The 23,278-nt window shown below is 34.7% G+C and overlaps 1 protein-coding gene across 1 annotated transcript in view; it reads right to left on the reverse strand.

Moving 5' to 3' along the window:
* Positions 1-23,278, reverse strand: part of LRP1B (LDL receptor related protein 1B) — a 1,812,620-nt gene that overhangs the window by 418,434 nt on the left and 1,370,908 nt on the right. The window contains exons 38-41 of the mRNA XM_072757648.1: positions 22,316-22,442; positions 22,027-22,178; positions 21,605-21,729; positions 20,047-20,418 (exon numbers count right to left, since the gene is read on the reverse strand). Of these exons, the coding sequence (XP_072613749.1) occupies positions 20,047-20,418; positions 21,605-21,729; positions 22,027-22,178; positions 22,316-22,442 (776 nt within the window). The remainder of the gene's footprint in view (positions 1-20,046; positions 20,419-21,604; positions 21,730-22,026; positions 22,179-22,315; positions 22,443-23,278) is intronic.

Genomic DNA, 23,278 nt, shown 5'->3' on the forward strand with positions numbered 1-23,278 from the left:
AATCACTCCCTTAATTATCATTTACAGTAGATCATTGAATAAGAGGGGATTAGGGGTGCCAACTCCCTGCAGAGTCAAAAATCTGCATACAATTTTTGACTCCCCAAAAACCTAACTACTAACACCCTACTATTGACAAAAACCCTTACCACTTCCATAAACAGTTGATTAACATGTTTTGTATATATGCATTATATACTGCATTCTTACAATAAAGACAATAGGGAGAGAAGAAAAATCACAGAAGAGAAGAGGAAATCACAAGGAAGAGAAAATAAATTTACTTAATTTACTTAAATAAATACTGTATTTATTTTAAATATTCCATGTATAAATGAATCTGTGCAGTTCAAACCCATGTAGCTCAAGCATCTGCTTACTGTTTTCCAACAGACTCTTCCACAAGATTGCAAAGCATGCACTGACATAAAAGTGGACCCTTACCCCTCACAATGTAAATCTTCTGTTTTCATTATAATTTTGGCTTTTTGAAATTAAATAAGCATCATTTCAGAGTGAGAAAAGGTGAAGAAATTTAGTCTGATGTATGTGAGATTTAAATTAAAAAATAGTTTTAATACTGTTTTTTTTTAAGATTTTACATATTTATTGAGAGAGACAAAGAGAGAGCATGAACAGGGTAGGGAGAGACAGAGGGAGAGAGACAAACAGAACCCCCCCCCCCCCACTGAGCAGGGAGCCAGATGGACACAGGGTTCAATTCCAGGACCCTGAAATCATGACCTGAGCTGAAGACAGGCACTTAACCAACTGAGCCACCCAGGTGTCCCTAGTTAATGCTGTTTTAAAAAGGTAGATAATTTTTATTTATCTAACTTATGGCCCCAAGGAGACATTAATTAATCATTTATTACCTTATAGGACATTCCTCTTGGCTCACATAGATTGTGAGATGTGAAAGAGCACACACACACACACACACACACACACAGAGAGAAAAAAAAAAACAGTTTTCATGTACTAGATATTTATTGTATGCCTATTATGCACCAAACACTATCCTAAACAGTAGGGATACAGCAAACAATATTTTAACTTTCTAGTTTTTTTTTCCCAAAACATGTTTTTCAAATCAAAATATCAAGTACCAAACACAAGTGGACCACCATTGCAATTCATTTGTGATGAATACCAAACATACATACAACACTGCCACTTCTTAGGGAAGAAATGTAGCCTTGTAGAGTTCTAGCAAAGATGTTTTAAAAAAAAGTAGTCTGAGAACTAAACAAACAAGGTGAAATGGATGACAGAGTATCATGGGACTCGAGGGAGAAATGGGTTGTCAGAGGTAAAGAGTAGTCAACAATTTCAAATGAAATGAGGTCACTGGCAGCAAGTCCTTGGTGGTGTCTGTTATCAGAGTTATGAGGGAGGGCATGGCAGAGAGCAATGGTTAAAGGAGTGAAGAGAATGAGTCAGTGGGTGTAGATTACCCATTTAAAAAAATGTGGTGAAAGGAAAGGTGGAGAGGGAAACAGGAGGAGACAGATTTGCTAATGGTTTTATTTTTAGTGTGAAGGAGAACTGAGCATGATTCCAGGCTTGAGAGGAGAGCTACTGGACAGAGAGAAATGAAACATGTAGCGTGGGGACAAGGAGGCAATGGGTTCAAATAGCATAGATAAAAGAGCTATACCTGAAAGACCACCTTCTACAATTCGAAAGTAGAAAATGAAAAATGGGTAAATAATAATGTGAATAATAATAATAATAGGTAAATAATAATAGAGGTAATAGTCACCATTATTTGAAAAAATACATGTATACACACACACAAATTCAAAGTACTTGATATGTTGTTGCAGATATTATTATTATCCTTATTTTGCAGAGGAAAAACCTGAGAACTGGTGGGTTAAGAATTTGTAGAAGGCACATGATTATTAAGAAGCAGAGGCATGATCTGAACCTAAGGAATCGTTTAAGAGTCCAGATCTTTATCTACCACACATGGCTGAACCTAACTCATTAAGTGGAAATGAGAGAAACTGAGGAAATTAACCTCTCTTTTGCTTATAAGATAAGGAGAAAAGAGATTTACTGAGAATGTTGGGGACAAGTATGGAAAGAGTTTTAAGATGATGGTGAAGAAACTATGGTATCACATGCATAGGTATGTGTGTTTGTGTGGGTTTTCACTCATAAAACATCTGTCCTTTGGAATGGGAAACTAATTAAATTTGGTGGAATTTTAATAGATATTTATCAAAAAGATTAGTGTTACTAAATTTCTTATTTAGGTTGTAATGTTCACTTCTTGCCTATGAGGCTTTCAAAATAATCATAGGTCTTAATGCTTTTAAAACCTCAGAATATATTAACATTTAAGATTGGACAATCTTTTTTTTAAGATTGTCCCTTTTATTTTCCCTTAAGGAAGCAAAAGGAAATATTCTACATATAACTAGCTCTAACTTTACATACACATTCCCCCTAAAACTAGTCCACTGGTTCCCACTTTTGAATATTGTTTTACTTTACTAGAGCTGCCATAACAACATATCATAGACTGGGTGGTTTAAATGACAGAGATTTATTTTCTCACAGTTCTGGAGACTAGAATCCAAAAGACCAAATTGTCAGCAGGTTTGGTTTTTTTCAAGGGCCTCTCTCCTTGGTTTGAAAATGGCTACAATCTCACTGTGTGGTCACGTGGTCATCTCCCAAAATATAGTGGCTGTGCCTTAATCTCCTCCCTTTATAAAAATGAGTCACATTGGATTAGAGCCCACTCATATGATTTTACGTAATTTACCTTAGTTACATCTTTAAATATAGTACAAAATATAGTCACATTTTTAGGTACTAGAGGTCACATTTGAGGTTTCAAAATACAAATTGAGGGATGATGGGGGTAACAGTTTGGTTCATAATAAATATCATTAAGAGAATCTTAAATTTTTGCTTAACTGTCTAATCAGAACCAGAATGGAGTTACTTCAAGACTTATCATTTCCCTCAGCATCTTCGGCACTTTGGAATAAAAATGAACTAATAATGATGAGCTTTGGTGCACTGATGTTCATTTTTCTTTACTAGTAGGATAATGAAGTTAAAAATAATTAGCACATTTAGTATTTCGTGGAATCAAGAGGTAAAAAAGTCAGCAGCCCTTCCACATTGTGACTTTGTCAGAACAGTAATAAACTTTCTCCAGTGGTTACTCCAGACACAGTTAAGAGTTAAGATTCACTTTACAATAGAAAACTGCTGGTTCTTGACTGGAAGAGTCTGGACCAGGCACTGTAGTAAGCATTTTTGTCATTGTTTCCATTAATCCTCATACAAACTGCTAGTTGATGCTAATATTTTCCCTAATTTTCAGTAATTCTTAAATTGACTATATCATAATGATGAACAGAACCTGGACTTGAATACAAGTCTCACTTATTTGAAAGACCATGTTTTTTTTTTTTTTTCTTTTTAATTAATTAATTTTATTTAAGAGAGAGCACACAAGCCAGGGGGAGGGGTAGAAACAGAAGATGAGGGGCAAGCAGACTCCCAGCTGAGTACAAAGCCAGACTCAGGCTTTGATCCCAGGACCCAGAAACCATGACCTGAGTCTAAGTCACTTAGCCAACTGAGGCACCCAGGTGCCCCAAAAGCCCATGCTTTTAATCTTAGCAGAATAATACCTTATCAAATATCTTTAGGTGTCAATGAACAAAATGATTATGAGGACTGAATAATGTGACCCATATCTTGATCACTAAAATGAATAAGACAAATATCTAAAAACCTGATTTGTTGATGGCAATAAGGGAAGATTTGAATATCATGCTTGAATCTTTAAATATGATTTGCACTCTTTAAAGAAAATATTAAAACTCCCACAATCAGGCAAATAACACTATTGCTTTTATGGAACTTAAGTGGTAGCACTGCATGAAATAGTGTGCTGCATTAAATACATGTGTAAAGCTAGCTACATGGGGCATAAGTCATAAGAAAATATGACTCCATAAAATTGCTTTATCAGCATTGTAGCATTCTTCATCAAAATGTTACCTCCTTCATGATGGTTACCAAAGAGAAGATATATTTTGTTTATGGCTCATGTTTTCAATGCCAACGATTTTTGCCAGGATTATTATATATAAATTGCATTATTTTTGATTTTCCAAATGAAGAGTGTCGGAGAAAAATGGGATTACATTTTCTCATAAAATACTTAGCATATATTAAATGCACAATAAATGTTTCAGGGACAAATGAAATAAAATTTAAACAAAAGAAAAAATCAATAATTAAGCATCATCTATTAAGTTACACCTAAATTCAAAAAAGTAACAGCTCATGTTAATAAAGGATATTTTCATATCAGTGAAATAAAGCACTCTAGTATTCCCGTGAAGAAATAAATATGATTTCCATGGATTCTAAAACTGATGTAAGGCCCTTGTGCGAAAGAGTAGAGTACAAGTAAAAAAAAAAAAAAAAAAAAAAGCAAAAAAAAAAAAAAACCTATTACTCATGAAATGATAGAACCTTTTAATATTTCATTTCAAGTGAGACTAAGCAGACTCTTCTTGGTGGGTATTAAAAGAATATTTGACAAATTGAATTAAATAAGGCAGGAATAAAAATGATAATTTAACATTAGGGTCTATAGGGAGGTGATAATTTCAGATTGCAATATTACCTTGTGCAAAAAGTATTATACTACTTGACAACTAACTGTGATTCAATCTCTCAATTGAAGATAAGAAAATATTAAGTTTAGGCAAAGCTCACCTTTTGTTAGGATGATTCAAATCCAGATACCAAATTCATGTCCAGCTTTACTACCAAATCAATCACTTTTGCAAGGAGGTCAATAATAAAGAAAAAGGGAGCACTTACTGTGTATCCACCAAGTAAACAGTCATATAGATTCAATTCATATGCTATATTTGAGAAATATTTTACACAGGGAAAAAAGAATGGCGTACGTGGACATAACTGTAAACCATGTTAAGTTACTTCTATTTTAAGAAACTGTCACCAGATGATTTTAAAGTAAGATAAATGTTTGTTGTCTTAATATTGTTGTCAGAACATTTTAATAACCTGATGGCATAAGCAAAAGTTATTGATTTATCCTTATGGTTATTGGTCAGAGTTCATCATAATGCAACAAAACTGATAATATGGGCCATCTAGTCCACAAAGTTCCTTTAAGCATTCCAAATGGCATTGATTTCATTTTACTCTAAGGGCCTATAAAAATTCTGTTTAGACTCATACCACCCTGTGTCATACTAACTTATTTCTACTGATTAAATTTTCCCTATTACCTTGTTAATTCCACGTGGGCAAGAATCTTGATTTTCAGAGAGCATGACTCCCTTCTTTGGTGAATATTCACTGATTGCTTACTAAGTCCCAGACACTCTATAATCAGTGTCAGAATGCCCCAAAAGGCATTCGCAATAGCAGTCAACACAGTGTCCTGAGAACCTACGATAGGCTGGAATAGAGATATACTCATGCGCAAGGTACTGTGTCTGCTCTAATACAACAAAGAAGCTATTTCAATAAAAAGAAAATAACAGAATTATCATTAAGGCTTTTTGCATATTGTGGAAACTTTGAAAGACATGCTTATATCTAGACTGAGATGATTGTGTGTGTATCATGTGAATATTGAAGAAAAGTTAAACTGAAACCTAAATGTGAACACAAGTTAACCAAGTGAAATATAGGTAAGGAAACAGAACATGCAAATGTGTCTAGAGGGGAGGGAGAGAATGATCTACTCAGTACATACACTTGTTTAGCAGAGTTGACAATTAATAAATCTAATACGATGGTGTGATTTGGGTATATATTACAGAAAATAAAAATTTATCCTCCCTTATCTCTGAATCTGTGTAGTTCATATATGAAATTATATAGAAAGAAAACTCTGCATTATATAGTATGTTAGAAAACATGCATTGCTTTAAACCTTCTATAGGTTAAACAACCCAATTGGCATTAATACCTCTTTAAAATGACAGACTGAAAAAAAAAAATGACAGACTGTGTTATGTAATGTGCTAATACAGATATTAATCTGAAATTCTGCTACTTTCCAATTTGCTTCCTTGTGCTGTGAGTGTATTTTAATAATGGCAATGCAGGTAAATCACAGAGTGAGGAAAATGCTGTAGAATTTATAAAATAAGTTATAAATAAATGTCTAATGTTATATAAGAGGTATTTAATCAATTATTGAATTCAACTTCTTGTAAAAATACACAGTTCATGCCATCCTGCTGAAAAATTACTTGGGAATTTATGCTTTCTTTTTAAATTAATTCTATTTTTTTCTCTTTTAATTAATTCTAAAACAAATGTTCATTTTCTCACTAAACTCTGTTCTCTACTTAACACTGGCAAAGTAAGAAGGTTATTGTAGATTTCTATTGAATGTGGACAAAATTGATCTCATTTTCCCTTATTATCCACAAAACTAATAGGTACAACTAACAGGCACTTTTACAGATACCACCTGTTCCAGGCTTAAGTACTCCTGTCATCCCAAGCCCATAGGCTACCAACAGATGACCTGCTTTGTCAATTCTGACCCCATGTATAGCCCATTCAAATCCCAGGATTTTGTGAATATAGCAAAAACATAGAACTTTAGACTCTATAAAGATTTTGCTATTTCAGACTTTCATGGATTAATTATAAATTATGTTCTTAGCCATCACTTTACACATAGAGGTTTCTAAGCAACATTATCCTGCAGGTTCGAAAAGAAGACAAAGGGAACTTATGAAAATATGCTTTATTATACAATACAGACATTCTTATATATCTGATCCATATTTATATTTACCAACATTCCTTCCTATTTTTTTTTTCAGGTTTGATTTGTCTTGGCACTCAGCCAAATATAAGTTCTCAACAGTCCTCAATTTGCAAAGGGTGAGAGACAAAGTATTTGAATCTTTGGAAAAAACAAATGCTTCCTTTTAAAAAAAAAATTTACTTATTTACTCATGAGAGACACAGGGAGAGAGGCAGAGGCAGAGGCAGAGGGAGAAGCAGGCTCAGGGAGCCCGACATGGGACTTGATCCTAGGAGCCCGGTATCACAACCTCAGCCAAAGGCAGATGCTCAACCACTGAGCCACCCAGGCATCCCTCAAATGCTTTTAAAAATAGAAATTCATTCTGTCATCTTGAAAATATCACTTCTGTTTTTTTTCCAACTCCACCCCTTCCCCAAAAGTAGTACTTTTGCTATTCACATAATATATTCTATTACTATAGCACAGGTACCTTCTGTCATATAATTCTAAGAAAACCTCTGACAAGGTCAAGAACAGGCAACAGTCAAGTGTATAAGCGCAGGAAATGCTATGAGATGATGGAAGAACCATGCAGCCCAACATCCTTTTCATCCACAAAGGTCCCTTTCCTTAGGGACCTTGTATTTTCTTCATACATATAGTATATGAGACTTTGAAGGGAGAAATCACCTGTGTTTTTCAAAATCTCTGTATACTACTATGGCCATTTTGCATGCTGGCTGGATTCTACTACTTTATAATAATGACGCTTAAAAATGAATCATTTAAGGAAAATGAAGGCAAACACTCATAATGGTTTATGCTGATTAAGTGCTGAGCAAATACTAGGAGCTGTTCTAACCATATATATTAACTCATTGAATCTCAACAACCCTCTGAGATTGCTACTAGTATTATCTTTGTTTCTGAAACAGGAAACTGAGGCCTTGATAGGTAAACATCATACCCAAGGACACAGCTCATTAGTGATGAAAAGCAAGGAAGGGGCTAAGCTGAATACAGCTAGATATTCTGGCTCTAAAATCTCTATTTTTAACCAATATTCTATACTGCTTTTCCTACTTTCTCATCAAAATTTAAGTCTTTAATCTCCCTCCCCCTGGTAATCACAAGTCCAACCAGGCAAGCAATTGAAGTAAAGGATTCCTTTTTACTCTGCAAATGAAGCTTTAAGTCCTCTAACAACCTAATTATATGGCTAACACATAACCAATTTGTAATAAAGCTAGTTATTTTTATTATCTTCCAAGCGATTATGCATTATCAGGGGTGTAGAAAAGAGTATATGCAACAGACCCTCCCTAAGAGAACTTGACATTTCTTTGGGGAAATCATATAAACAAAAATGAAACAAAGGAAAGTGACAGGGTAATAAATAAGGAGGTGATAAGGATGTGAGGCAGAAATGACAAGTCTTGAATGTTTTTCAAAAGGGTCTCCATTTTTTGAGACTGCAGCACTGTTGGCCTCAGTACTAGGGGAAAAAAGATATTGAATTCCTTAATTGTATGGAAGGATTTCAACTGAATATAAAAATCCCCCCAAACCGAAACCATTTGAAAGGCTATAAAATCTTCCCCACTTTATTTTAACAACATAAGATGTGGAGTTTTAGAAAAAAATATGATATGTTCATGAGATAAAAAACGGTGTGAACAAAACTGGAGCAAAGGGCAAATTTGGCATAGAAGAGAGATTTCTGGTGAGATGGGTCACCTAGATTGAGATTATCTGGAAAGGAGGTAATGGATTATACTTTCAGATGCAGAAAATAGGGAGTCAATCAATATTTTAAGGAGGAATGCAATGAAAGCCTTGTTGTGCATGGTACATAGAAACTTCTAGAAAATCAAGGCATAAAAAGGGAAAGCAAGTAGAAGATCAGCAATATTCAGTAATAAAAGAACAGAAACATGGCTCATAATGGTGTCAGTGGATAAGAAAGAATACTTGGTGAATAAATGGTTCAGGGATACAGGAACAGAAGGAGTTAGCAATTGTGGGGTTCGATTCTGATTGGTTATAAAAAAGTAATAATTTCACTAACAAGAAAAATAGAAGTTCTGATGTTTTACATGGGAAAATGGCTTTGGTATGTTAAATTATGAGTTGGCATCAAGATATTAAAGGGGATTTTCAGTAAATGTCTGGAGATTTCATAGTGTTCCAATAACGAGATAAATCGGCAAATTTGGACTTGGGTTAATATTAAGTAATGAAGGTACCAGTAAGAATGAACACAATCACTGAACTCTCTAAAAGGGAAAATATGCCCATTATTAGGGAGAAAGTTTCTGCAGGAGCTGCACTTCTACAGTCAGAAACAGAAAGCAGGGAGCAGCATTTGATAGTTAAGGAAAGTGATAGTGACACCCTTACATGGCTTATCTCTTGGTCCATGTTTTGGGGGAAAAAATGAGCGTGGTCAATAGAGAACTAATGGAAGAGTGAAATGGGAAGTGTAGAATAATAATTATAATGCAGGTAAAGATAGAAAAGCAGGCTCACAAATATGTTAAAATAGGCTGGATACAGTGTAATCGGATTGTGTTCAGAGAGAAGAAACACTAAATCCCAGGAGCAATCAGACCCAGGCTGTCATCAAGCTATAATGGAAAGTGAAAACAGAGAACAAGAGTCAAAAAGTGTTATCAAAAATTATGAGGAGATTGTTAAGTGTGCTAAGGCATCAATAAAAATGCAGAGGTTGTCAAGAAAGATTGTCTAAGAGGAAAGCAAAGAAGAAAGGCCATTGGGTGTAAATTGCTTAAGGAAATGGAAAGGAACCAGGGTACGTGGTTGGAGGATGGTATTGGTTAACACTTCGCTTTATCAACATGTCAGTAAAACATAGAACTACGCATTGCAAATTCTACTTTGTAGAAATCTTAAAAAGTTAATGAGGTTTGCAACAGCAACATTCATTTGAATATAGCATGAAGGATTATTAGCCTTTATTCCGCAAGAATGATAACCTAAGCCATACACTATGTGGTCGTAGGTGTTGCAAATAAGGCTGACTACAAAAAATTTGGAATTTATGTATCTTTACTTATGTCATTTTTAAAGCTGTATAATTAAAATTCAATTAAGAAAAAAATCTGTGCATGAATTTCTGCCCTAAGAAACTTGTATTCACATAATGGTTTGTTTTAGTATAAATTCTTTTAACATTCTCTCTCAACATTTTTAACCAGATACACTATACTCAAAAGCTCAGAATAGCAAGTTTCATATACAAATAATACTTGATTTCTGGTAAACCTTGCTTATTTTTGTATTATAAGCCAAAAAAACTGAGCACATTTTAATGAGTACATGAAATTGAAATGCCTTCTCTTTCAAACAATTACAGGCAACTTCACTCCTACAAATTATGATCATTTTTCAAGAGGAAGCCAAGATTCACTTGTGTCCTTGCCTATTTCCACAGGTGTTCTACTGCTTTCTTAGGAATTTTTAATTCATCAGCCAGCCCCTCAGAGACTTATTCGTAGTGCACTCGTAGTACACTGATTTCATCTGCTAAATTCATGCCATAAATCTTTCAAAAGGAAAAAAAAAAGTTCTAATATGTATACTTTCTTTTATTGGTTCCTATAAAAAATGCCTCTTCTAACACTACATCAAAGATTATTTTATCTCTTAGTTACCATTTACAACTTTCTCATTCAAGTCAAACTACAAAAAAAAAAAGTTTTTCAGTCACATTTTTTACACAGAGATGTGGGGCAATTAAAGTGCCTTAATAACAACTAATCATGAGGGACTCATAAGAAAAATTCAGTGTTAGTTGAGCTAAATCTAAAAAACGTTTATACTCTTGAAGTTGGCAGAATCAATTCAAAGTCATTAAATCCACTAACCCCCAGTTTTGTTATATATTTTCCCCACTAGATGATCCTTTTCTGTCTCATTCTATTTCTTCACCATCAAAGATAGACTGATTTCTAGCTCATGGATAAAGCCAGATATTATTGTCATAGTCAACTACTTGTTGTCAAGGAACATTATATAACAAACAAAACAGAGTTTTGAAAAGCCAAGCCAGGTTTCATTGGATTATTAGGAAGTTCTGGAGGTAGGCTAATGATCACTTCCCCAACTGTGTTGATTACAGATTTTTCAAATTCTCCCCTTTCATTTACATGTGCAGCCTCTTTGTAGTTCCACACATCAGTGTGAGTCTATGTCTCCATATCATGAATCTGGATTTGGCCATGCGATCTTCCTTGACCAATGAGGCATTAGTACATATGGCTTGTAAAAATGTTTGCAAATTCTCATTTCTGAGAACCATGTGACCATCCCAAGCTAGCCTATTGGATAATGAAAGACTTATGGCCCAGTAAGCCAGAATATAGCATGCCCACTGCCAGACATATGAAGGAGGTCATCCTAGATCATCCAGCTGCCATCTGATCTGAAGCTGGTCAGAGATCTGAAGAACTGCTAGAGAAGAACCACCGGCCAATCAATAGAATAGTGGGATAAATAAGCAGTTGTTTTAATACACTAAATTCTGGGACGGTTTGTTATGCAATCAAAACTAATTGATATACACCAATCTCTCAACTCCTAGACTAAGGATTAAAAAAGAAATACAGGGCCACCTGGGTGGCTCAGTGGTTGAGCATCTGCCTTTGGCTCATGTAGTGATCCCAAGGTCCTGGGATTGAGTCACACATCAGGTTCTCTGCCAGTAAATTATTTTCACTAAATAGGACACCTGTGTGGCTTAGTGGTTGAGCATCTTCCTTTGGCTCTGGTCATGATCCTGGGATCGAGTCCCACATTGGGCTCACTGCAGGGAGCCTGCTTCTCCCTCTGCCTATGTCTCTGCCTCTCTCTGTGTGTCTTTCATAAATAAATAAATAAAATCTTTAAAAATTAATAAATGAGAAAGAAATGAAGTATTATTGAGCCTTCTGCGAGAAAAAAAATAAAAAAGAAATACGTGTAATTAAGTTTAAACTGGCATTTAATACAGAAACGACTTTGATCAGTGCTCGCATCAGCTTGCCAGTTTCTTCTCATTCCTTCCCTCCATACCTAATTAGATTCATTAACTATAACAACTTGAGAGCCCACTGTAGGTTTCAGAGTTCAAGTTTTATAATAAGCAAAGGCCCTAACTCTCTTCCACATTGACATGATCCAGCAGTTTCTGATTCTGCAAACAGAATCCTTGTCAGACCATCTAACATTATCTACTAAGGCAGTCCCCTGAGCCTGAATACCTTCACAGGAAACTTTTCAGTCTCCTGTTGTAAGACTGATTCTCACCATAAAAATGTTAGTATTTGACCACATTGCCTTCTCCCCATCTATCGCTGTCAGTATTCTGACACAGTCATGAAAACTTGGGAAGCGCTAAAATGAGTCTACATAAACATCTTACTAAATAACCATCATCTTCCATTCATTTCTCCATATACTTCTCTTCTCCCAATTTACTTCCCCTGGAGACCCAAACTCTTTTTTGTTTGTTTGTTTTGTTTTTGTTTAGCTGCAACTCTGTAGTTCACCACCCTCTGTTCACATTATCTGTTTCTTTGTTTTGTTTTTTTTTTATTTGTTTCTTTGGATCTTCACTTCTTTTCTATGAAGACCTTCATGTACAGATAAAAATTAACATTAAACATTTTGTATGCTTTTTCTAATAAGCTGTTTTCTACCAGTTTAATTCACATTTCATTGACCAAAACCCAAAAGGGTACAGGAAAAATTGTCTCCTCCCTAACCTGACACAGGCCATCTTCTTGGAGATTCCAATATTGTAAGAAACTGAATTAATTGAAGTCATACTAAACACAAACAGCCTACAGCTTAATGAGGAAGCAATCCATGTTCTCTTTCTCTCTGTACTAAACATGACTCACTCCAGATTCTGTTCTCCATGATCGATGATCATGTTATCCTCTCTTTTCCATTGAAGCATAAGGGATATTCCCTGCCTCAGTGCTTGCTGACTCCCTATGCACAATGTTCATCCTTCATTCTTACCTTTTTAATCTTAGTAATTTCAATGTAAAATAAAACAGTGCTCCTTTATGCCTTTCTGATATTTGTAATTATCTGAATAGGTAAACTGAAAATTGCTTTAGCTAATAAATACAATTGAAAGTATTTCTTTATTTTATAAAATCTGTAAAAAAAAAATCAAAAAATCATTGAGGGACACCTGGGTGGCTCAGTGGTTAAGCATCTGCCGTTGGCTCTGGTCATGATCCTGGGGTCCTGGGACTGAGTCCCACATAGGGCTCCCCACAGGGACCTGTTTCTCCCTCTGCCTATGCCTCTGCCTCTCTCTCTCTGTGCCTCTCATGAATAAATAAAATAATTTAAAAAAAAGAAAAAAAATGAGTAGTTAGGAGTCTCACATTCTGAGAATGTCTATATGATATATAACAAGCAAATTAAAAAAATACACTTTAAAAGCTGACATTTTAACCTTTGAAATTGCAAACAGAAAAATTAACATAATTAAATGAATTTTTAGGCACTCATAAAAGGATATAGAACTAGCCTAACTACAGGAAAAGTAAAAGCTATTTCCAGTATAATATAATTTAAAAGCAAGACGATTGCCACCGATAGTATTTGTTTTCTTTTTTTAAGGTTTTTATGGATTTATTTGACACAGAGAGAGTGCACAAAAGCAAGGGGAGTGGCAGGCAGAGGGAGAGGGAGAAGCAGGCTCCCCACTGATCAGGAAGCCCAACATGGGGCTCCATCCCAGGACCCCAGGATCATGATCTGAGCTGAAAGCAGACGCTTCATCAACTGGGCTACCCAGGCACCCTGCCACCAGTAATCTTGGAAAAAATATATAGAGAAATGGATATATAGATATATATGTAAAAGCCTTATGAAGGAAGAGGGTTCAAGATAGTGGTATAGGAAAACCCTGAACTCACCTCTTCCCAGGGACACAACAAATTTGCAGCTAGATATGAAACCATTTTCCTCTGAAAAGCATTTGAGAACTAGATGAACTGTACCTCCATAGAAAAGGATGCATTGAGAAGAGTAAGAGAGACAGAGATGCCACTTCCCCTGGGATCCTAACCCAGCAGTGGTGACCTCAGAATCACAACAATGATCTTCAGAATACAGAACACTCCCCCATGGAGAAATTGTGTCCTCCATCAGGAACTCTGACTCTAGGGGCTGTCATCAGATAGACGAGCCCCTAAAATGTCCAGTTTAAAAAAAAAAGATCAGGGGAACCACAGAATTACAGGGAATGGAGATCTGACTCTTAAAAGGGCTGCAAGAAAACCCACTTATCCTGAGATCCTGAGCAAAAAGCAACAGATTGAAAATTGCCTAGACCATAAGTGAGAGAGTCCCACTTACTAATTTTAAAGTGGCAGCTGGAGAGACAGGAACTTGTAGGGACTATATCAAGGGACAGAAGCCCTGAGAGATGCCACTTTTGAAATTTTGTCCTAACTTGCTGGTGACAGAGCCAATAGAAACCGTTCTTGGTGTTCTCCTCCTAGGCTGCTAGCACTACAGGGCATGCTCTGGCTAGCCAGTGGTGTACCAGGCTGGGCAAGCTCCCATGCCAATTAACCCCAAGCAGGCTCCAAACCACAACTGTGAGGGATGAGACTCTTGAACTCTTCCCCCTCTTTCCTCAGCTAAGGAGACAAAATACAAGGGCAGAATGAGCACCCTGAGCCCTGCTCTCCCTGCACAGTGGCTAAGCTACAACTGGACTGGATAAGTGGCCCAGCTATGCCCTTTCTGCACAGCAGTCAAGCTGTAACAGGCTGGGTAAGTGTCCTGAGCCTTGGCTATCCAGCAGACAGACTGAGCAGTAACCAGACAGGGAGTGCTGTGAGGTCCTGCCCTCCTTGCAGTAACCTACCCACAAGAGGGCCGGGTCATAGCCCTGAGCCCTGCTCACCCCACAGAGAGACAGAGCAGCAACTGAGAAGGGTCAAGCACTTTTAGTCTGGCGCTCCCTGCACAGCAGCTGCAGCTCGATGGTATCTCCTTGGTATATTTACTTAATCACATTTTCCATGAAGTAATGCTTTATTAAAATGGTATACCAAGAAAATATGAATTTTATATTTATTTGTATGCCAGTAACTCATTTGCCGGGGAGAGGGGGTTCACTTTGCTCATTGTTTTTATTTTTGGTCTGGCAAATCAAACTATAAATTCTACAAAACTTCAAGAGAGGATTGCAATGGTTAAACAAATTAGCAACTTCTTAAAGGAATGGGGTAGCATAAGGAGAGTATCTGGAGAATTTTATGTAAATTATCAGTGTAAACTAATTTTAATTAATTTTTAAATTCTAGTATGACCTTAATACACTATCACATCTGTAATTATTATAATTATTTCTGATTGTTTAACAACTCTAACAAATATTCTAAAAATAATTTAGGGGATAATTATCCTAAATAATCCACAAATGTGTCACAAATACGGTAATATAAGGTTTTACATGAAATAAAGTTGTGCATATTTTTATGTTCTTTGCACACCCTTTCTCACATAATCTTCACAATAAAAATTATGAGTTTGTTTCCCATTTTGTAAGTGATGACATTGACAGTATCACACAGGAAATAAACAACAAAGTGAGATCTGAGTTCCAACTTGGTTGATTCCCAACTCCTAGCTATCATATTTTACTTCTTCCATGTGAGTTAACACATACATCCACAAAGTTATTAATTTTAATTGCTTTGATTTTAGAGGGGAGGATTAGAATGGTTTGGTTGTACACATACTTTAATTAATATGCTTTCAGTTTAATTTACCACTGTGGAAACAGATTCTGTAATACTACGACAACTCCCTAAGTCATCTCTGTCTTAAGACATGACTGTTAAATGTCAATGAACACAACATAGCCAGAGTGATCATCATAAAACAAAAATCCTAGTATATGTGTATCTTATAACAGTCGTGTTTTCCCTTTATCTACTAAATAAAACCAAAATTACTTATCCAGGTTATTTGTACACCAGTGTTCATTGCAGAACTTTTACAATAGTAAAAAGTAGAAAGAAAGTGTCTATAAACAGATGAATAGATAAGCGAAATGTGGTCTATACATACAATAGAATATTATTCAGCCACAAAAAAGATAATAAGACTTTATTTTGGGGTCAGAGAGGGAATGAACTTATGACATGTGCTATGACTGAATGAACCTTGAAAACATTATGCTAAGTGAAATAAGCCATGCACAAAAGGTCAAATATTATATGATTCCAGTTTCATGCTCTATCTAAAATAGGTAAATTCACAGAGTAAGAGCACATCAAAGTATCCCAGGGGCTGTGGGAAGAGGGAATTTTTTAAACAGAATTTTATTTGAAATGAGTGACAAAAATGTTTTGGAAATAGTTGTGATGGTCCCACAGTATTATAAATGTAATTAATGTCACAACATTGTATAATTAAAAAATAGTTTAAATGACTAATTTTATTTATTATATATGTATCATATATTAACATTGTATATATTACCTAATTTTAATAATTAATAATGTAATATACCATAAATTATTAAGCTGTACAAATTTATTTTTATTTATTTTTTTAAAATTTTTTATTTATTTATGATAGTCACAGAGAGAGAGAGAGGTAGAGACACAGGCAGAGGGAGAAGCAGGCTCCATGCACTGGGAGTCCGACGTGGGATTCAATCCCAGATCACCAGGATCACGCCCTGGGCCAAAGGCAGGCACTAAACCGCTGCGCCACCCAGGGATCCCAAGTCATACAATTTTAATGGGTGAATTGTATGGTATGTAAACTACACCTCAATAAAAACTTTTTTTTTTTTAAACACTTCTTATCTTGGCAGATCACATCTTTCATTATTGGAGCTCTCCCTCGGACTCCAGGTTCATCTCATACCGACTCATGCCTTATAACCCATGTTCCAATAATACCAGATGATATGTGACTCTTTGTCTACCCTGTGTTTTTTCATGTCTTTGTACCAAAATTTTTCTGAGCCCTTAGTCTAGAAGAGTAGTCTGGAAACTTCTTGAATGGAGAATTTTTACTCTCTTAAAAATTATTGAGGACTTGAGAGAAATTTTGTGTGAACTGTGTCTATAGCTATTTACCATATTATAAATTGAAACTAAAAATTGTGTTTTAAATATATTAATATCTTTTAAAATAAAAATGAATTGATCACATATTAACATAACTAGTATCTTCTAAGAAAATATCTGTGCTGTTTTTTGTTTTTGTTTAAATATTTTATTTATTTATTCATGAGAGACACAGAGAGAGAGAGAGAGAGGCAGAGAGAGACACAGGCAGAGGGAGAAGCAGGCTCCATGCAGGGAGCCTGACGTGGGACTCGATCCCAGGTCTCCAGGATCATGCCCTGGGCAGAAGGTGGCGCTAAACTGCTGAGCCACCTGGGCTGCCCTGTGCTGTTTTAAATGAGAAGAAAATATTGTTTTATGATTCTACAAATCTGTTTAGTGTCTAGATTATTAGAAGACAAGTGGATTCACACATCTACTTCTTCATCCTATCTCTTATGTTGTCTTAATTGAAATATGTGAGGAAAATCCAGCCTCATATGCCTATGAAGTTGGAAAAGAGAGGAGTGGATATTCTTTCACACTATATCAACATATAATGTGTGGTAGTTACTTAAAGGTTAGCTTGAGTGTAGAATCAGAAACCACAGTGGCAAACTTTTTGCACACTATTACATTAAAATTCACTGATCTATCCAACACTTTGAATGGATCATTTACCCATGCATGATTTTATCATGTCATTTGCAAAATATTGGTTTCCTAAGTTATGCATATCTGTTGACACATTTCATTATGCAATACTCCCCCCAAAATCACTTCAGTAATATTACCACCCATCTCATCAGAAAAGCCTTTAAGCCTTGGGGAGTTATCAAGCTTACTGTGCTTGATGCAAGTCTTTCAGAATTCAAATTTTTACTTGAATGCTTGATTTATATTATTTGCAGCAGATACTGTAAGTCATTTGCCTTGTAGCGAAAGACTCATTGTATTCGTTTTTTAGAAAATGTCTTCCATATACCTAGGTCTGAATAACCATAGCCTGTCTATTCCTCATTCTTTCAAATAAAACATGGTGTTCCTTAAAAGAAGCACGAACCCAAATAATCGCACCAATTTGTAGTTTCCTTCAGGCAACCATCACACTTCAGAATGATGCAAAAGTGCTTTATGTGTATTTCATCATACAGAATATTAAAGAGATGTGTACTGAAGGATCAGATTTAATAAAATAAAAACATTTTACCCAGTTCAAGGATGTTCTTTAAGCAAAACTGGCTCTTTCTTTCCCAGCTATTAAGCAGCAGTGAAAAGTACAATGACTACTAGTATGGTTTGGTACCATTGCCTTGATTAGCACTAAGTTATCAGCAATTTGGTCACTACTGCTTATATACCATCAATGCAAATGGAAATACCATTTAAAGGCAATTATCCAGTATTATAAAAATAACTCTTAGACCCTTGAACACATATCAGGGATCAGGGATCACATATTTGTACTACTTGAGGACTACTGGTCTAGAATTATCCTTCTTGTCTTCCCCACCTGTATCTGGCCCAAACAACTAATAAGATTCCTATTGAAACTTTCAGTTTTTTCAACTCAGGTCAGTGGCATCTTGTAACCTTCTTCAGGCAGATTGTTTTTGTTCTCTAGTATCTTGTGGATTCTACTGAATTTAAATGTATGTTGACTTGTAGCTTCTTCTGAAACTGTAGCTTCTAAATAAAGGTCTATGGACTCCTGTTCAACTTGATATCCAGGGTTCCTAACAAAAAGTCTATAGCACTGAAAATGAATTAGTAAATTAATATATTGTGGATACAATGTGAGGAGCCCTTCCAACTCTGAATTGTATCAGTCTAGAAAAACTGGAGGACCAGAGTATTATCTAAACTTCATAGAACTATACTGGATCAATGAATCTCAAATATGTCTGAACTCTATGATCAGTACAGTTACAGTTGCATTCTCTCTCTCTCTCTCTTTCTCACACACATGCACACAGACTCTCTCACACACACACATGTCAAAATGGCATGTTGGCATATTCTGGAATTTACAAATTGGCATGAAATTATCAATAGGTACAGTAACCTTAGAGAATAAATAAATGAGAATGTATATTTATACAAGTATATGTTTGAACTAATTTGGAAAATCTGAGTAAGATTTGAATAGGCAAATACTGGCCTAGCAGAATGGCAAGTATAGCATGGGGGGGCAATGTGCAATAAAAATTTTGACAATATTTATATTTATATTTATATTTATATGAGAAAACATACAGTAGATGCTGGATCTGACTAGTTATCAGGTATACTAATATAAGTTGATTTTTTTTTTACAAATTAGATAGTCATAGCTAATAAATTATAAAATTATTGTTGGAAAAAGTATGGGACAGTAAATCTTTTCACATACAGTTGAAAAATATAAACTGATATGGTCTTTTTGGACAGATGCACAAATGTTCATTGTGACTTTGTAGGTAATGATGAAATACCATAAGCAACTTAAATGTTTATCAGAGGAAAATACTCAAATAAGTTAATCTTTTGTACAGAATAGGCACAGGCTTTCAAAAGAATGAGATAGGACCTTATGTATTGAAATAAAAGCTTTTCAGGATATTTGATAACTATAAAAAAAGCAGCTGAATAACATATAGGATCATTCAATTTTGTAATTACAAATAACATACACACATACATGAAAAAATTCTGAAAGCATGACAGCTGTCAGTCAAGGATAAGTAAATGGACTTATAGTGTTAAGGCAGAAATTTCATTTTTAAATCTATATTACTTGACTACTTTAAAATTAACTTACATATTAATTTTCAATTTTAAAAGTAATGAAAAGGACTGACCTCAAGTATAGTGGAATTGGAAAAGTGGAGGATACATGAAAATCACGTAGAGAGAAAAGAAACAGGTTGTATGAGGAATATATTATTGAAAGTTCCATGATTCGAAACTAGTAATCATAATTTACATACTGTACATGCTAAGAGTTAATTGCTTCTTTGACGTTTGGCAGATCAGATAATAAGGGTGCATTATTCTTGAACATAAACTCAAAAAAAGTATAAGTGCAACATGCAATTACCACTCTAATTTCTCTGCTAATGCAAATGATACTCACTTTCACCAAATTATATTTTAAAAAATGAATGTACTTACTTTCAACAATAACTTGTCTGTCCTCCCAGTTATCCGTAATAAGCTGTATATTTCCAAAGTGTGCATCACTGTAAAAGATGCGGTTGGTACCTTTTCTTCTTTGATTATAGTCAAAAGCCAAAGCTATGACATTCTTGAAATAATGTGGATTCTCATATGGCCTTATTGGTGAATTTAAATTGGTTTCATCAGAAAGATGTATACTTTTTAATATTGTTCTCCCTGAATAAAGCAAATAGCCTTCATGCCTTAGGCAAGTGACTCCATCCTCTGCCAAATATCCATGGGCACAAGTGCAAGTTCTCCGAGAATTTCCTCGATAAAGACAGAGTTGCTGACATCCACCATTGTCTTTGGCACAAACATTGGTGCCTAAAGAAGGAAAAGATACACACATACACAAACATATATATATTTGTGTTTTTCTTTGGTGTTTCAAATGTTTTTTTTTTATTTTCTTACAGAAATATTTTACAAAATAATGTTGAATAGTCTGTCTTTTTATTTTTAATACTGGTCAGTATAAGAAAATCAAATAAGATAAAGTTCTGATTCTTTTTCACACCAGTTTAAAATTTTGGATTTCTTATTTCAAAGATCGCAATCTTCCACTCCAAATACCAACCAAATACAAGGATTAAAATTTTCCTAATCTGCCAGGTAACTGTGTAACTATTTTCTGAAACTTGATGCTGAGATTACAACATGCTTTATGTATTATAATCTTTGGCACAAGTAACAATTCTCTCAAACATGAACTGAATTCACCAACAAACAATGCACTGATTTAAACTCTTGTCTATGAAATATGAAAACTATCAAAGAAATTTATAGCTTCAATGTACCAAACCTCCTAAGTATATTAAACATAAGTTTTTGCTTCAGTTTTGAGTGAAGATGTAATATACTATTAAGATATTTCCATCAGGCTGATTTTCCTCCATGAATCCATCATCAGCTCTGCAGTTATTATGCTTATCTTTGATGTCAAGAAAATTAATTACAATTTATTTTAATGGACATTAAAATGGATATCTAATTACATAAAATAGACATTTAATTGAGGTACAATTTTAAATAAGAAACATCCAAACCACCATCATATCAGTTTCAAAATGCACATTTTAAGGAAGTGATGACTTTTAAAACATTTCACACCAAGAGCAAACTTCTGAAGCCATAATCACTTTATAAATCAAAATAGAACCCCAAATGCAATTTTGGCTACTTTTTACTCTCTAATGTCCTAATTTTGTTTTGTATTTTTTGTTGAATATGTATATATATCAAGATGTTCTATATTACTTAGCTCAAACCCATACTGAAGACATGTCAGGTATGTATAAATACACTGTTTTAGGCAAAAATACGTATGTATGAACTACTCTATATACATTTCATTAGGCTACTGTATGAGTTTTGTAGGAAACTAGATATAAAATAAAATAGAATTTTGAGGTTTTGGATTTATATAAGAATCTCTGACTTAAGTTTGATAAATGTTTTAAAAATAAGAGAGAAATGATATAAGATGTATTCATTATTTAAGAGTGCTGACCTTTCTCTCTTACTCGGTTAAAGATTTTAACCTCCTTCAGGTTGACTCCAAGACCTGTTCTCATGGTTATAGTTTCCGTGGCATCATTCTTGTGGCCTCTTCTGATGGACCCGTTGGCATGTGCTCTGACAAGAAGTTGAACATACATGATCAAAAACCTTTAAGTAATTCACATCAAGCCAGTTATTTAAACTGAAGATAACAGATGGCCAAGCAGAAGGGGAAAGAAACCAACTTTAGTCTGTGACATTGAAACGCTCAAGTCTGGAATAGAAAGAGTGGCTGACTTCCTGCAGAAATTACATGGCTTTGTGAGATCCTTTTTTGTGACCTTGCTAAGGAATGGCTAATCCTACAAGGGTAAAGCAACTGGCACTGAAATAACATTTTGAGACTCAAATACTTATGAAAAAATAAATTACCTGTCAGACCAGTAGATGTAAGCCCCAAAGACCGCAACTGAAAACATATCCACATTGCTCCCTGACAGCACCACCTCACGATTCCCTCCAGTCTCAAGGTCGATTCTTTCTATTTTGTCTGTACGAGCATCACACCAGTACAATTTGTTTTCCTAAAGATCAATTGAAAAGGAATATTGCAACCTTTTTTGGATTAAGTGGTTTATTAAAAAAAAAATAAGAGAACCCTAAGAGTGGATTAATGCAAGTTGGCAGTTTGCACTTTAAATACTTAAGAAATCCAACACACCTCATAGTCGATGGAGATACCATTCGGCCATGCTATTCCCATGCTTACAAGGATAACCTTCTCTGAGCCATCTAAGCGAGCTTTTCCAATGCAGGGCATCTGTCCCCATTCAGTCCAGAACAAATAGCTGAAATAAAATTGCTGATTTAGAGTAATATGCAAATAAACATAAAAACACATATTCATAATAATAAATCAATAACATCCATTCCATTAGAACAAAAATAAAACATTTTATAATCCATATACATATGTGTTTATTTATAAAAAGTAATTTTTATTGTAAAACTATTTATTCATAGAAATCACATGGATGAATTCAAAATCCCCCAAAAATACTTTGCTTATACTACTCCATGTCTGAAATGCCCTTCTCCAACCTGCCTGCCTAATTTATTCTTGTTCCTATCTCAAACATCATTTCCCTCAAAAATTCTTCTGTGTTCTCATTACTGTACATTATACTCTGCATGGATAAGAGTGGCAAATTTATAGTGCTATATTTCTTATATTTCTTTACAGTGTTATTTTTTGTTAATGTCTTTTGCTCCCACTGGACAATAACCTCAAGGAGGACACTGATCTTCTCTCCTTTTTATCTACTAGTACACCTACAGCACTAGGAAATTAGAAAATTTTTAAAATAAAAATTTGTGGTAGATAAATATTTATTAATGCATACATGAATGCACTATAATTAAATATTTATTAATGCATACATGAATGCACTATAATTTCAATTCTGTCCAATTACACTGCTAAATGTAACGATTCTAATTTGAATTTTGTAAGTTATCCTGTGAAGGGATAATTAAACATGGATTTAAACAAAAGCAGACATTCCTATTTTAGTAAGCTCATAATGCAGAATGGAATATGGAAGAAAATGTAATACGGAAAGAAAATCCTGGATATGCTGAAATAAAAATGTCAAAAAACTAAATGTAGAGAAACAGAAGGCCT

This window comes from Vulpes vulpes, chromosome 5 (assembly GCF_048418805.1).
Source record: "Vulpes vulpes isolate BD-2025 chromosome 5, VulVul3, whole genome shotgun sequence".
Taxonomy (NCBI): Eukaryota; Metazoa; Chordata; class Mammalia; order Carnivora; family Canidae; genus Vulpes; species Vulpes vulpes.